Raw genomic sequence first — 17,360 nt, 5'->3', positions numbered from 1 at the left:
GTGCTGGGGGCCTTGTGATTTCCCCTTGTCCCCGCTTCGTCTGCGTGATGTCATCTTACCTTTGTTGAGGTCCTTGAAGTCTCTGCTTCGTCAGCGTGCTGTCATCTTATCTTCGTTTAGGTCCTTGAAGTCCTTGGCTGTTAGCGGGCTAAAACAAAGATAACATCTACGGCTGAGGCCACCCCTCAGACAAGAAGTCTTTGTCCTTGAACAGATTAGAAAAGTCCAACTTGAGCACAATAGCTAAATAACTAAAGCAACGGACTTTAAGCATACTAAAGTTAGTGTGATAATATATACATCATTATTCTAACACCTCCGTAGCAGAACCTCCAGGTTCTGTAACAGCTTCTTCCCTCAGGCCATAAGACTCTTGAACGCATCATAATATTCCCCTCAATTCCCCCCAAAAATGGATTAACTCGCTGGAATATAAAGACAATATAACATACATCCATAAACGTGGATGCATATGCAAAAGTGCAATATATTTATCTGTACAGTAATCTATTTATTTATATCTGCACCTTATTGCTTTTTTATCCTGCACTACAATGAGCTAATGCAACAAAATTTTGTTCTTATCTGTACTGTAAAGTTCAAATTTGAATGACAATAAAAAGGAAGTTGAAGTCGAAGTCTAAGGTAGTAGTAGTATTGCTATTAAAAATGTAATTATCCCTATTACAATTGTTAGTAGTAGAAGTGTTTACGTTAGTAGTGTTAGTATTGATATCATCATTGATCATTAGTAGTAGTAATAGTACTATTTACATTATTAGTGTCAGTGCCATTTTCATTATTAGTGTGACTATTATTAAACAGTATAGTAGTAGTAAATACAAAAACAGCCTTCTTTCATCTCCTAAAATTCGCCTCATTTTGTCCACCATCGACACTCAGATCATTATTCATGCGTTCGTTGCGTTTCAGCTCGATTACTGTAACGTATTATTTTGGGGTCTCCCTATGTCTTGTATTAAAAGATTACAGTTGGTACAAAATGTGACTGCTAGACTTTTCACAAGAACAAGACAGTTTGATCATATTACTCCTTTATTACTTACGTACAAAATACTTAATGGTTTAGCTCCAGCCTATCTTGCTGATTGTATTGTATCCTACCACAAATCTACGTTCAAAGAACTCCGGCTTATTCGTGATTACCAGAGCCCAAAAAAGTCTACGGGCGATAGAGCGTTTTCTACTCGGGCTCCAGTACTCTGGAATGCCCTCCTGGTAACAGTTAAAGATGCTACCTCAGTAGAAGCATTTAAGTCAGAATCTTAAAACTCATTTGTATATTCTAGCTTTTAAATCAACTGTTTTACAACAGTGTGGAGGACGTGCTAGCTGTTCCAAGTCATGACCCAGTGAGGACAATCCTCCTGGATGGAGACCTCCTACAACAATGCACTGGACTCTCACATTACCGTGAATAATGCAATAAGTGTACCCACTTGGCATCCATGGCAGGCGGTCATCCAGGATGTGGGTTCAGACCAGTGTGGTTTGTGCAGCCCTTCTAGGCACCTGGGATTAAGGGCTAGTAGTAGTAGTTGTCATTTTTTTTCTGTTTTAGTACTATTTACACTATTAGTGTTACTATTATTATCATTAGAGATGTCCGATAATATCGGCCCGCCGATATTATCGGCCGATAAATGCGTTAAAATGTAATATCGGAAATTATCGGTATCGTTGTTTTTTTTTATCGGTATCGGATTTTTTTTATTTTTTTTTTTATTAAATCAACATAAAAAACACAAGATACACTTACAATTAGTGCACCAACCCAAAAAAAACTCCCTCCCCCATTTACACTCATTCACACAAAAGGGTTGTTTCTTTCTGTTATTAATATTCTGGTTCCTACATTATATATCAATATATATCAATACAGTCTGCAAGGGATACAGTCCGTAAGCACACATGATTGTGCGTGCTGCTGGTCCACTAATAGTACTAACCTTTAACAGTTAATTTTACTAATTTTCATTAATTACTAGTTTCTATGTAACTGTTTTTATATTGTTTTACTTTCTTTTTTATTCAAGAAAATGTTTTTAATTAATTTATCTTATTTTATTTTTTTATTTTTTTTTAAAGTACCTTATCTTCACCATACCTGGTTGTCCAAAGTAGGCATAATAATGTGTTAATTCCACGACTGTATATATCAGTATCGGTTGATATCGGTATCGGTAATTAAAGAGTTGGACAATATCGGAATATCGGATATCGGCAAAAAGCCATTATCGTACATCCCTAATTATCATCATTGATCATTATTAGTAGTAATGGTACTACTTACATTATTAGTGTTAGTATTGTTAGCATTATTATTAGTAGAAAATAATTAGTAGTATCATAATTGGTAGAAATAGTAGTAATATTTCTATAATAAATATTACCTTTTATATTATTATTGGTAGAGTAGTACTACATCTATTATCAGTGTTATTATTGTTGTTATTGTCATTGATCATCATCATCAGTCGTCATAGTTTTTCTCTATAATAAAGGTTAGTATTATTTATATCATCATTGGTGGTAGTATAGTATTAATATATGAGTACCGTATTTTTCGGAGTATAAGTCGCGCCGGAGTATAAGTCGCACCTGCCGAAAATGCATAATAAAGAAAGAAAAAAACATATATAAGTTGCACTGGTGCCCGGCCAAACTATGAAAAAAACTGCGACTTATAGTCCGAAAAATACGGTATTATGAAATATGGACAAAAAATATTGGGACATTGCATTCACAGGACGCAGAAGAAAGTGCTGGGCCTGCAGACTCACTAAGTATTTGTGTCATGGTACTGTGAAAATGATGATTATGCGGCGTATGAATGATGTCCTGCAGATTGTTGGCGGCCTCAACGTGACAAACACAAACGAGTGAATGAACAGATGTGTGACCGCTCAGGACGTGTAAAAAAAGTTGAAAGGTCACTTCCGCCTCTCCCGTGTCAAACAGCTGAGCACTACCTGGCCGTGCATATTCATCAACCACCACACACGCACACACACACACACACACACGCACGTACGCATACACGCACAGTAGGCCCCCTCAGCATTTATTAATGGTAATTAAGAGCTACTTTGCTACGCAGGTTGCTTAATTGGCAATTACAGGTATATGAAAATGACAGCTATTTATATAAGAAATCATCCTCAATAATCAGCATGTGTTTACTGCTTTAAAAAGTGTCATAAAATGAAAGGAAATATTCTTGCACAATGGCGACCATTGTAGCAATTTTCATATAATGAGTAATGATCAATGCACGCTACATTACACACACACACACACACACACACACACACACACACCCACACACACACACACACACACACACACACACACACACACACCCTTAAATGCTTGCTACTCATTGGGAGCAGAACATTTTTTTGACACAGCTGTGTAATAGAGGCTGCACGGTGTGCGTGTGTGTGTGTGTGTGTGTGTGTGTGTGTGTGTGTGTGTGTGTGTGTGTGTGTGTGTGTGTGTGTGTGTGTGTGTGTGTGTGTGTGTGTGTGTGTGTATGTGTGTCGCTCAGGTGGCAGCCGCCTCCCAGAATGCACCTCTAATGTGGAGCCCGCCGTGCAAATTGACGTGACATTGATGGGCACTCTCTCGCCGCTGCAGCACAGCCTCTCCCTTCAGTAATAATTCTAATAATTGCTAATTAAAAAGCAGTTAAGAGTCCATGAAAATGCAAATTTGCAATAACCAAATAATCTTGGAGGACGCACAAGGTCACATACGCTTGCCACAAATACTTTGTTGTTGTAAAGCTAAAACAACAAGCTGTTGATGATGATGATAATAATAATACCATAAAGCTTTATTTCTGAAATGATGTTGCAATATATCACGTTATAGTGTGGTATTACTCTATCTAAACAAGTGCCAACTACAACCTCACTAATAATATTCAGATATTATTTTTACATTTCATTTACATTTTATATGACTGCATAAAGTATGTTTAGAGCTCTGTTTTTAAATAATATACCATGTATTATTGATGTATTTATTTCCTTTTATATAGGTTTACTCATGCATGATACAATTACATATTCTACAAAATCTACTCCACGCTATCTAATACTGTACATTATGTTTTGCTGTATGTAAATTAGTCATAATATTATAATATTACACATTTTATTAATTCTCCATACAGTTATACGGAGGATGATTTAATAAATGCTTTAATTGATTAAAGTGCTTATGTGCGCATGTGTTGTCCCAAAAATATTATAAAATGTCAAATAATAATTAAAGAATAAATATATTACATTAAATATGTGTGTATATATATATATATAAATTTAACATTGTTTTTATATTACAGTATTTGCATATAGAAATATTAGAAAATTACTTTTGTAGTCTCACTATACAAATATATATTATACATATATTAATTGATGTATTTATCTATTTATATTTATTTATGATTGAAAGCGTGAAGGACCATCCCAAATGACGCAAAACATTAGCATTGATCATACAAATGAGTAGGTTTATTGCTGCTCATTCTAAGCTGTGTAAGTTTGTGTCACACAACAAACACAGTGTCTAATCAATGTGTGTGCGTGGTCACACAAAACACTTTGCTGCAGCATTTGCTCATGTAATGTAATGTACAAACGTAATTTTATGTAATGTAATGTAATGTACGCACAATTTCATCAACACAATCAATGCATGAATGGAGGTGCAAATATTCACAAAGAAAGGAAAAAGCATCTCATTATTGTTTCGTAGCTATGGAAAAGCAGTCAATGGTGTGTATCACACGCACACACACACACACACACACACACACACACACAATGATTGGCTGCTCCCAGCAGCACATAAAGCTGAATTCCGCGTAGCAACAATGTGCAATAACACAACTTGATTTTTGTGTCTATCACATGCAGTATGTATACATGTAGTATTCTTTATGTTGTACATTCAATGAAAACACAAAAAATGTTACATTAAATCGTACATGATACTGTACTGTACTTACAGTGTGTCATATCATACCACTAAGTGTGTCTTGCTTTACATGATGTATTATGTATTATACACATGATGTCATCACACGCATCTTGCCATACTACATTATTCATCATGTGAAAGACACATGACATCATACTATACATCAGCTACATACTGTATATACATCATCATATATATGAGTCATATTTAGTCATCCTAGACATAATTCTTCACAGTGTGCCATGTATATCATAGTTGCATGTTTATTACACGATGTCTTACTAAAGGCTATAGTACTTTGTATCAGTGGTTCTCAAACACTTTTCAATAAAAAAAAAGTTGGGGACCACTGCCTTAAGGGGCTGACTAAAACAAATTCAATTGATGCATTTTGGTGCCTGCTGGAGTTTTAGGGTTCTTTTGAACAGACGTTCGTTTTTTTCATACACAAGATACAGTATATTATTAACATATCTCCTATGTGAAAAAAACTTCTTGCAAGATGCATTTCCCTGCATATTTTTCTCCACATTCACAGTTAGTGCAGCGAGCCAGCCCCCAAGGGCATTATATATTAGTCATACTATATATGACATTATACTATACATTATGTATGAGTCATACTATATATGACATTATACTATATATTATGTATGAGTCATACTATATATGACATTTTACTATACATTATGTATGAGTCAAACTATATATGACATTATACTATACATTATGTATGAGTCATACCGTATATGACATTTGACTGTACATTATGAGTCATACTTTGTATGACATTTTAATATACATTATGTATGAGTCATACTATATGTGATACTTTACTATACATTCCCCCCTTATCTTCATACTATATATGACATTTTACTGTACATTGTGAATCATACTTTATATGACAATTTACCATGCATTATGTATGAGTCATACTGTGTATTAGACTTTACTATACATTATGTACGAGTCATACTATATTACATTTTACTGTACATTATGAGTCATACTTTATATGACATTTTACTGTACATTATGTATGAATCATACTATATATATGACATTTTACTTTACATTAAATTTTACTATACATTATGTATCATACCAATGTGTTATTTTGTGCTCTGCTGCCACCTGTCTGCTTTCTGTTGCATTACCAGTTTTTGGAGCCACTCACACACAACTGTATTCTCTTTGCAATCAGGCCTTCTTAAGCCTTTCTACCAGTCCACTCGGTGCCAGTTGATTGTTGATGTGTTCCTCTCTACCCAAGGTCCTTTATACTCGCTTGGCGAGTCCATCCATTCATCCATCCATCTTCTACTGCTTATTCCCTTTGGGGTCGCGGGGGGCGCTGGAGCCTATCTCAGCTACAATCGGGCGGAAGGCGGGGTACACCCTGGACAAGTCGCCATCTTATCGCAGGGCCAACACAGATAGACAGACAACATTCACACTCACATTCACACACTAGGGCCAATTTAGTGTTGCCAATCAACCTATCCCCAGGTGCTTTTATCTCTTTTTGGCTCCACAGACTGTTAACTTTTTCCAGTGGTTTTGTCCTCGTTTTTCATTTCTGGTGATTGTCCACTCCTTTTTGATTTTTTTTACTCTTAAAAACTATACTTTACAGTATATATACACGACTTCTTACTATATGCATACTACCATCATTATCGCAGTACTTAAATAGCATTATTGAAAACGATACAATAAAGTAACTGGTATATTAGTACTACAGACATGGTGGGTAAGTCTAATCAAGCTATAACATAATTCCTAAATCTAGCAGATACATTTTACTATTGTTTTGGCATCATTGTTCATGCTACACACTCATTGAAGAGTGCTTGTGTGAACTCCACAACGTGAATCCCCATCTTGTCACGGGCTGACTCAGGGTTGATGCTGGCCATCACTACATGTCACAGCTGATAGATCCCAGCATACTTCATTCACAGTGCTCCAGGTGTTGTGCTAGTCAAAAGCAGCGTGATGGGGAAAAAAAACCTTATGAAAAAGTTCCTGACCTGTGCAGCTGAGAAATGTCACTGAAAATAGAATCTGATGAGCGCGAGAATGACGAACAATGTGGCGGAGTCAGGAAAATATTGACATTTGACCTCTACAGGGAAAAAAATGTAAACTCTTGAAGGCTTCGAATACACTAAAACCAGCTGACTAACTAAAACCAGCTGACTTTTGAGATTTGATGTGCTGAACTCTTCAGAATCATTCTTATATTATGAAATGTAAATATTACAATGGTTGCTTTGTTAGTTGTCCCTGCAGTATTATCCACACGCCACAAGAGGGCGACCTCTCTTGTATTTAATGATACAGCTCACACTCACGCTCACAAAACAAGACGGAATATAAATTGTACTTTTTAATGGAAACTAAACTTATGACACTGGAACTTTATTCGAGAACATTTCTTGGAATTGCAGGTTTTCCATGCTTAAAAAAATGGTTCAGCTCAAAATGAAACAATGGGACAAATTAAATGTCATTTTGAAAGAAAATGCAGTTGCATTTTTAGAGGGCATTATTGTAATTCTAAAACTTTCTCAGAAACACTGTACCCTCTTAAGTACATCAAAAACAAAACACATGGTGCTGTGGATTTACAATATTCCCAATTATTCCAAGAGAACTTAAACGTTGCTACAGTTTGTACTTAGCAGACTCAAACTAAAGGTGAAAAGCAAAAGCAAAACACATTTTGAATCATTTATTCCTTTTCATTCCATCCTACTTGTGCATCTATGGATAAGTTAGTTCACATCTTGAAAATAAACACATTTTAAACATGTTAAAATACGAATTTGTTAAAATTAGGTCAACTGAATTATGTGCTACTTTAGACATGGAACGTGCAACGTCCCTTTCCGACTGATTTTGGCTTTGCTGGGACTTTAACCCCAACACAAGCCGGTGATGGGTTTTTTTACTTGTCTTTAATAACTCTAGAAAACATGTAAAACACTCATTGCTTTCAGCTGCGCTCAAGTCGCTCAGAAGAAAATGAGCTTTGAGAAAATAAAGAGAAAAGAAATGGCACGGATACATATTGGAAGCAGTTTGAAACAATCAAAATTGCTGTAAAAGTAGTTTTCTTTTCACACAGGCACCTGAACAGAAACACAACAGGGTAGAGGGCTATGAAATATGGGAACTTGCATATTAGAATAATTGGGACGACTCACTATGCCCTAAAAAGTTTTTAAGTAAAAAGGCTAACGTCTCTGGCGATGTGGACGCCTGCGTCAGCATCCTTGAGGTGATTGCACATCGAGACAAGTGGAGGACTTTACTCCACATGATCAAGCCTGACTTTCCAGCTCGCACGCACACGAACCTGTTTTTTGGTTTGCAGGCAGCACTGCTAATAGATGTACTCTTTATATGCATATTCTACTTAAGTGCTTGGAAAAGTAGGATAAGCAACTGTAGCCCCCATCCTTTTTTCAATACAAAAACACAAGGGACTCATAAGACAGTAACTTACTGGTTTGAACACCCTGTTTTTGCTAAAGAAGCCTAAAGATGCCCAGAGATAACCCTTTCATCCGTTTACTAAGAGTGGGAACATGATTGTGTCACTTTATATGTCAAATTCCCTGCACATACACACAAAACACAAACCTTCTAATACCCTCCCTCATACACAAGACAATTGTTCCAAGAGCATTCCAACGCTCAACAGAAGCCAAAACAAAGCATTATGAATGGGAAGCCGACTGAGATTAGACACTTACGTTAAATGTCAAGATGACTTGTACAAAAAAAGGGGAGGGGGGCTGCGCGACGAGGCCTAATCAGGCCACAGCAGCAAGAAGGGTGCTTGAGCGCAGGGAACCAGATTGGCGCGACCTCTGGGCCAACGTGGAGAAAAAATCAGGAATACATCATGACGTGAAGGAGCAGGCTAGCATCTAGGAAAACACTACATGGAACATGCATGCTTAAAAGGAGGAAATGCATTGCTAAATAGAGCTAGCATGATTAAAGACCACATCTTGCACACCGTGATGGCTTTAAAAACAAATATTTGGGGTTTTGTCATATCATCTAAGATGCTCAGACTCCAATTAGAGGACATCAAGAGGTCTTTTGGCCAAAAAAGAAACAATTACCATGGCTTTATCAACACTACCTGAGTTACATGTAATAATTGTTTGTTCTGGGGAGTAACAGCGCACAGCCATTCTTTCCAGGAGGAGTTGATGTTAATAGATCTCTACACATTAGGAGAAAAGCAATTAGTTTACATAAAGTGCTAACACAATGACCAAATCATAGCTTCTCAGAGCAAGCGAACCTTTGTTGTCGTGACATAATCAATACTGATTGGAGGTGACAATTTGGGCTTCCTAGGCTTAATTAAGATCAGCTTCCAAACTGAATACACCGTCTTAGAATGCTCACGTGACAGCGAGACAATGTTAGCCACGGTCAGACATTTCAACACAGCTGGACAAAAGACGTTGTTGCAACCGGTGTAGTGTCACCATGAGCGGCGACTTTGTTCATTTCTGCCAGTTAACATGCAGGAAATACAAGACGGAAAAGGCGTAGATTTAAAAAGTTGGCGAATGCGACACTTATTTGACAAGAGGAAATCTGAACTTTTCCCCATGGACGCAAACACAAATAAAAACAGCGATGCAACGATCAATCCCAAACATGTGATACTGAAACAGTATGAACGAAAAGTGAGATATCACCTGCAACACACCTGTAAGGGCTAGCAATGTGCATTGCAGTGAAGACGACACACTTACACATACGACAGGGTTCTGATTTGCCCTGCAGGTTTTAAGACAAGATTCTGGCCTCCAGGATAAACAAATAGTTGGACATAATTGAACAACTTGAAGGCATTAATTTCTGTGTTTGCCGTTTTGTTGGCTGTGAATTCAAGCCGTGCGTACGTTCGAGTACATTTGAAAGCGTGAGAGAAAATGCAGTCTGACTGATGCTTGCCACATCTGAACGGGATGAAGGCTAAGGAGGTGCGGCCAACAGCACCTTCTCATGTGAATATTATCCAGCCCATAAGGTGAGACGGTCCGGGCAATCGTGTTGAAGAGGCACCGATCAAACTCCTTTATCGTTTGTCCCGAGCATCGGCGTGTTTGTCCGAAATCCTCCAAGAAGCCGATGGCTTCTAAGCTGTAACTAACAAGTGTTTTCACAGTTGTCCACTTTCTTCCACGCCAACAAGTTCAAGGATCTCCAAGGAAGATAACCACAGCACCCAGAAGAGACGTAGCCAAGTACAGTCGACGTCTACTTCATTGATCAGGTCCATCCTTGGTCTCATCATAAACCACTACTCTGTAGGGATCTGGAGGACCACAAGAAGGCAGGAAGCACCAGCTGGGTTTATTGATCATTTCAAAGTGGTCATCAACAGTCATGATTAAGTTACGGCCATCTCTAGCAGAACTTTAACAAATATTTGAATTGTATTTATCAATAGGATCACAACATAATTAGTAAGTACACTTTCATGTAGAACAGATCTATTCTTTGTTGTTTCATGAAAAATACAGTGTTCCCACGCCACTTTGTGACAGACTTACTACAGTGTCAGTGCATGGCGGATTTGAAAGTATTGTTGAGTACATTGAGAAAGGTACCCAATTAAGTTTCATGTTAAAATTAAGTGGGTTTTACAGTGGAGGGAGTGTTCTGTGAGCATACGAAGTGATTATAAGAGTGTGTGAATCTATAAATCAAAGTTTATTTATATAGCCCTTAAAGCTGCGTAAAACAATAAGGAGTAGGGATGTGCCGATTGATCAGCCACCGATCAATGTCGGCTGATTTTTGTGAAAAAGCATATGATCGCCATTGCCAATTGATGCATTTTAATGCTGCTCACCTCTTGCTGACACTGTATTTATTTTTAGTCCACTAGCTGACAGGCTAGCGGCTAAAAAGGTATCTTATGAGCAGCTCCCTTTAAGTTAATAATAATCACCTCCACGATGGAAAATAAACTGCATTTGTTCTTAGTATCTTGAAGGGGTCATAAGATTTTTTTCCTACATTTAAATCACTTCCTTGCGGATAACATGTAATGGTGGTTCTTTGGTCAAAATGTTGCCTGGATTATGTTGTATAGCCCATCTTCACGCTGCTTTCAGACCGTCTCCTCAGGATGCACCATTTTGTGACAAATCTTATTCACGTGGCCTCGCATTTATGCAGCTCCACTTCGAATGAGTCTTCTCCCAATCATCTTTGTAGTAGTTTTTACCGCTTCCATAGCAAATCTACTTTAATGTACAAGTTAGAACTATACGCTACTTTGTATTAGAAATGGCAACAGAATGCATGTACGAGCCAGTCTGCTCCACAACAAGACGATAGTGAAAAATAAGGACCTCTTTGACTACAATGTCAGACTTGCGCAAAGCTATTTGGGTCATTTATTCCATACGTGGATGATCCGCTGACGTCATTAATAAGAAAAACGGCACTAAAGGGGAAAATTCCAGACGGCTCTTTTCCCAGAAGTACGAAGGAAGGCAAGATTGTTTTAAAAATATATCCACAATGCCTGTACGGTTTAAATTCAAATTTCTGAAACTTATGCAGATCCCAAATACACAACAGCGGGTACCAATAGGTAATAAAAGTTGGTTTTGCATAATAGGACCCCTTTAAGTATCGTTAACAAGTACCATTATCTCTAGAGAACGAAGCGAAACATGTTACACACCGAGAGCAAGCCAGGAGGAGGCATGCTAACCGCATGCTAAGCTATCTTGAAACAACACATTAAATACGTGCTTAGTAAAGTTTAAGAAGCGTAGATGGAAGAACATTACAGCAGAAAGGCAGTTACTAACAGGAATTTAACAAGTAAATTATTAAGAGCCTAGAGAGGAGAATATTACGGCACCTGTTGGTGTGTCAGCATTGTCACGGTCAGTACACGACATGTAATAAAGTTAAAGTTAAAGTACCATTGATAATCACATACACACTCGGTGTGGTGAAATTACCCTCTGCATTTGACCCATCCCCTTGTTAGGAGGGAAGATCCATATATAAATTGATAGTGTTGATACCAAGGGTAGTATTGATATCTTATCGATACTAGAGAAATCAGGTCAATATTTCTAAACAATTCATTGGACACAGGACTTTTAGGGCCAAAACCAAATTATTTAAATTAGTAGATAGTAGGTTTTGCTACCGTTTAGTTATTGACTTTGTTTTGCGCAATCGATTGTATGTAATAAAAGAGTAAGAACTAGTTTAAATATTGTGTTGATAATGTACAGTTTAATACATGTGGTCGGTATCGGTCGATCTCACTCATGGATGCTCAGTATTAGAATTAGTAGCATATAATATTCATATAAAACATAAAATAAATAGCATGCCTACTTTGGCAGAAAATTAACCTACTACAAGGGGTTCTGGAACATATTTGACATGATGAGACATTAAAGGGGTCATATGATTTTTTCTATATTTATCCTTGTGGTGTACATAACATGTAGGTGGTTAATTGATCAAAATTTTGCACGGATGTTTTACAGACTATTTTGAGTCGCTTTCTGACCGTCTCTTCAGGATGCGCCATTTTGTGGGCTGTCCTATTTACGTGCCTCCACTTTGACAGCGTCTTTTCTCGCCGCTCACTTTGTTGTAGTCTTTAATGCAGATATAAGTAAGCTACTATATGCTACTTTGTATTACAAATGGCAACAGTGGAGGATGCATGTACGACCTAGTCTGCCCCACGACAAAAGGATTGAGAAAAAAAAAGCTCATTGGTCTACAGCGCGGACTACAATGGCGGACGCATGCAAGGTACTCTGGGTATATTTTCAATAGATACATATTTTTCCCAATTTGTGAGGTGACCAATTGTGCACATTTCCAACAGCTTGTTTGGCTGAAGTGGGAAGGAAGGCAAGAATATTTTACAAATATCTCCGCAAAGCCTTCACGGTTTGATTTCTAATTTTTGGGACTTATGCAGATCACAAATACACAACAGCAAGTACCAGTAGGTAATAAAAGATGGTTTTGCATAAAAGTTCCCTTTTAAAAAAAGATTTTTATCATATATGACTTTTGTCAATTTCAAACATAATACTTTTAATATTTAAAGTCACAAATTCAACTCACGTTGTTTTTGCAAGCTGAAGACATATTCCATTTCTGTTGAGGGAAAGAAAAACAGTGAGTCTGCTGCATTATGAGGCATGAAGCATATTAATGCATAGATTAATAGTTCGATTAAGCACAAACACATTTCTTGAAACCTGACAAGTGTTTTGGGGAGATTTAACATGGCTAATTTCACCTCAAACCACTGTTTTACGATTATACAACTCATTTGAGGCTTGAATAGAATGGCGGGACGTTACCTTTAGTGTGATAAGTGACAGCAGCTTTGAGGTCGAAGAACCCCCAGCTACGCCGTCTGCTGACATCCTTAGACAGGGCCTGTTCTCTAGAGGAGCCGAACAACACTGTGGTTATCTGGCCCTGTGCAGGCTTGGAACCATTGTCCTTACTGGGGGCACACACAGCAGAACCTGAACTCTTAGCATCAACAGTCTTTTCTCCGTCACATGGCCGCAGCGTGTTCTCCTTTTCACCCGAGACGCAAAGGGGAGGAGAACAAGCAGCAGACATATTGCATGAGGTGAAAGTTCTTTTCTCTGCGTCTGGAGCCAAAGTGCTAGGCTCCAGGAAGCAAGGGCCGGACTCAAAACCTGGCTGGCCAGCATTGGCCTCGGCAGCCCGACACTCCCTTTGAGGTCCGACCACAGTGGTGTTGTCCTCGGCGGGCACTGACCCGCTTCCCCCTTCTGGCCCCAAGTTGGGCTCGTTAATAAAGGAAAGCCCCCACTGATTCTGGAAGATTTCTCCCAAGGCTTTCTGATTTGTCTGAGCAGCCGGTGGGTTGAGGTGACGAGCGCTAGGGAGCATGGGTTGCATATTTAAAGGTAAAATAAAGAGAGAACACTTTCTCAGTTCACATGTGTCTCCCTGGGACGTGGGACTACTTGTAGAGCTGCAGTTACTTTCCAAAGGGGATGCTACATTCTCACCACTTGCCATAGCAGGAATATTACTAGCAGCAGGAGCAAAGAAGGTACCCACTGATGGGCAGATGTTTCCACTAGCAGAAACGGGCCCGTTGGTAAAGCTAGCTGATGTGATGGTTTTCATAGCGGACATTGGGACCTGTGACAGTCTCACAGGCGGAGGCAGTGCTTCTGCTTCGCTTTGAGCTACTTTGTTGAGGTTCTCTTTGACTTTACTTGCATAACTGATCTTGGGAACAATTTTAGCACTGCTATTGTCCACAGGAAACACCGGAGGGGGCTTGAACAAAGTCCACGAGTCCTCTTTTAAAGGTGAGGAAGCCTTGGCTTTGTGCCGTTCCTCTGTCTTTTTACCCACTGCTTTCCCATCAGAGTTCTTTCTCAGTTCCCCCACTGAGGCCTCAATGGCTGCAGACCGTCTCGGAGCTGACGCAGTCTGTGTGACTTTCAAACCATCAAGTCGAGAAGTCCCTCCCTTCTCAGTTGCTTCACTATTAAAAGCCGTGGGCTCCTGTGCAGTGTCACCCCGCTGCATGGTAATGTCTTTTTCGCTGATCACATCGTCAGTGTTCTTCATGTTATTACATCTGGCCTTGCGTTTCTTTGGAGTTGTATATCCACCTTCCGAGCCGCTGCCATCATTGTCCTTGCTCGAGTAGCCATTTATAATGACACCGCAATGAGCGACACCATTTTGAAGCAACACAGAGTCTTTCTGATCGCCGTGATGATTCAAGTCCACGGCCTTCTTGTAATTTTGAAGGTCCGTAGTCTTTTTGTAGTCCAGTCCTTTACTGCTTGATTTTGGAACTGATGTGTACAGCTTCTGCGTTGACTTTTGCTTCACATTTGAATGACTTGTGTGTCTGCTTCCGTTGCTGTTTGGAGGATGCGGCATACCAGCAGAATCCGGCATATTCTTCTCCACCTCCTCAACGGCACTTATTTTTTTGTTGCCTGGAAGGGAGAAACAGTTAAAACAGCAGCAAACACAAACGTGAACAGATGACTGCAAACGGCTGAAGGACGTTACAAGTTATTGCCGTGTCGTTTAAGAAACTACCCTTCGTCTGGAGGTTTATGACAAGGTATTTATATTGCAGGGATGAGAAATGCCGCACCCTAAGGTCACAACATGATTACGAGTTTACTGTCGTCACACTGAACGAGACTGCCTCCTCTAAATGGGTCATGGCAGGAATTTAACCCCAGTCATTTTTACCTGACACTACATAACAAGGTGAATAAAAACGTATGGAAGTATCTGCAAGAAACATTGATTTATGCCTGGCAAAGCTTTTCAGCATTGAGCAAAATAAAAGCTATCAAAGAGTATTTTAGCAAAGCAACTTTGTCTGGCAACTGCAGCTGAAGTAAAGTACACAAACACTATTGCTGTTATCTTGGTTTTGGCAAGAAATTAACTTGACGCTATTGCTCGTTTAAACATGAAGTGTCGCCCAAAAATACATGTGGATGAGCTGTGTGTGTTACATTATACAGACGTGATGTGCAAACTGCATTTATGGTCAGAATACATTTTTGCAGAAATAATTCAATAAAACTGTCTTATTTAAGGCCGTTGTTTCCTGATGTAAAGCTATAAATGACAATTAAACTTAGCTAATAACCATAAAAGGTGTGAGCGTTGAACTGCTGTGTCAACGTGGGACTTCCAATTCAAAGTCCACTGTTAAGTCACAGCCTCGCCAGACTAAAGCAGAGCAGACAAGCGTGTTAACATCTTTGATAGTCCAGAGTGACGTTTTGCTTACCTTTCAAACTGGCATTTTGCTTTAATCATATTCGTCAAAATGAGTGCGTGGTTTAACATTCAACAGGCCTGTCAAAGCTGGCTAGCATTAGCTAACGTCAACTAGCTAGCGAGCTAGTTTGGCTTTGATTTAACATACCCATGCCCCGTTCAAACTGCACAAACCGTTATACAACATGTTTGATCACATATACGTCACAGGAAACGTACGTCATTGTAGAAAGATATAAAAAAAACTTATCTAACCGGCTAACTGTAGCATTAGCCTTCAGTTATGCTCTAACATGGCCGACAGGAAATCGCAGCCCAGAACATTCCAGCAAAGCCGGCTGCTTCCCCTAAACGGGACACAAGTGTGTTGAAGGAGCATTTGTGTGGCCGTGGCTCAAACTTTTATCACAATGCGTTCATAGTTTGTGGCGACGCCCAAGGCTCCAGTAATTCCGTGGAGTAGAAAAAAAAGTGATAAAGGAGACTGGCGCACAAGGTCAATTCCCGACAATACATGTCAAAGCAGCCACAACTGTCACGCAATGTCAGCTAAGCGTTGAAGCACACATCAAACCGCTAAGTGTATTTTTGAATTAGCGTATTGTTTTTAACTGATAAAGCAATTTGGTGCGGAGCGTCGCCTATATTCGACCGTAACATCTCCCAAAAGCTTGAATTACACGCTAGCAAATCCACTAAATCCCAAAATCACGCTGGTTAGCATTTAGCTAGCGGGGCTAGTTGACGTTAGCTCGGGCTAATGCTAGCGTTAGCTGGGGGGAAAAAAGGCTAGCAAGTGTTAGCTAACTTTTCCCGATGAGCCGACCTGTTTTCTTCGCGTTCGCTTCCTGATGCTGGCGCTGGAAGTGGCTCTGATCATGTTTTAGGCGAGCGGTCTGTCGAGGAGGGCTCGTGTCGTCTCCGCGGTGCCGATGGAAGTCCTGAGCCCGATCTTTGGGCTGTTCCTCCATTGAAGAGCAGGACTGTGGGACTTGCTGGAGCGCCGGGGAAAGTGCAGCGCAGTCCAATCACTGCTAGAGCCCAACGGAAGCTATTTGCAGACTGGAAACGTCAGCGGCCAACGTCTAAAAATGGTCACCGTTTACTATATTACACATTTAGTGTTTGTGCGGAGTTGAAAAGCACATGTTGTCAAAGGGTTTAGAAGGATCTGACACAGAATCAAACGACATTTAACAGCAAAATAAGGCGAGTGGTGATGTTATTTACAAATCTCGGGTGGGGTTGGTGTTTGACTCAAATCATATGACCGGAGGCACTGCCACGTCTCCAACACATTTTAGTGCAGGGTCCCCTTTTCTGCATGGATAATTTGTTTAAAGCCTGTGATATATTATATTTTTAATACATTAAAAATACTTGTTTAAAAATGAAAAAAAAAAGTCTAAAACTTAAAAAAATGTAATACAAGGAAAATGTGGGTTTTAAATCCTAAAATAGCTTATTTTTTAATACATGGAAAATTA

At 39.2% G+C, this 17,360-nt stretch overlaps 1 protein-coding gene across 2 annotated transcripts; it reads right to left on the bottom strand.

Moving 5' to 3' along the window:
* Positions 1-7,738: 7,738 nt before the first annotated feature.
* nufip2 (nuclear FMR1 interacting protein 2) lies at positions 7,739-17,148 on the bottom strand. Of its 2 annotated transcripts, none has more exons than XM_061962108.2 (4): positions 16,700-17,148; positions 13,422-15,065; positions 13,180-13,212; positions 7,739-10,372 (listed from the first exon to the last, which is right to left on the bottom strand). In XM_061962108.2, exons 1-4 carry the CDS (start codon positions 16,842-16,844, stop codon positions 10,320-10,322), a joined length of 1,875 nt encoding a protein of 624 aa, XP_061818092.1. In that variant the 5' UTR covers positions 16,845-17,148; the 3' UTR covers positions 7,739-10,319. The 2 variants fall into 2 exon arrangements, with proteins under 2 accessions (XP_061818092.1, XP_061818093.1); XM_061962109.2 differs by lacking the exon at positions 16,700-17,148 and adding an exon at positions 15,884-16,215.
* Between the last annotated feature and the right edge of the window lie 212 nt (positions 17,149-17,360).

Source organism: Nerophis lumbriciformis, linkage group LG09, assembly GCF_033978685.3.
Source record: "Nerophis lumbriciformis linkage group LG09, RoL_Nlum_v2.1, whole genome shotgun sequence".
Lineage (NCBI taxonomy): Eukaryota > Metazoa > Chordata > Actinopteri > Syngnathiformes > Syngnathidae > Nerophis > Nerophis lumbriciformis.
Note: the sequence above shows the minus strand (reverse complement) of the source record. Positions and strands in the feature narration are given on the sequence as shown.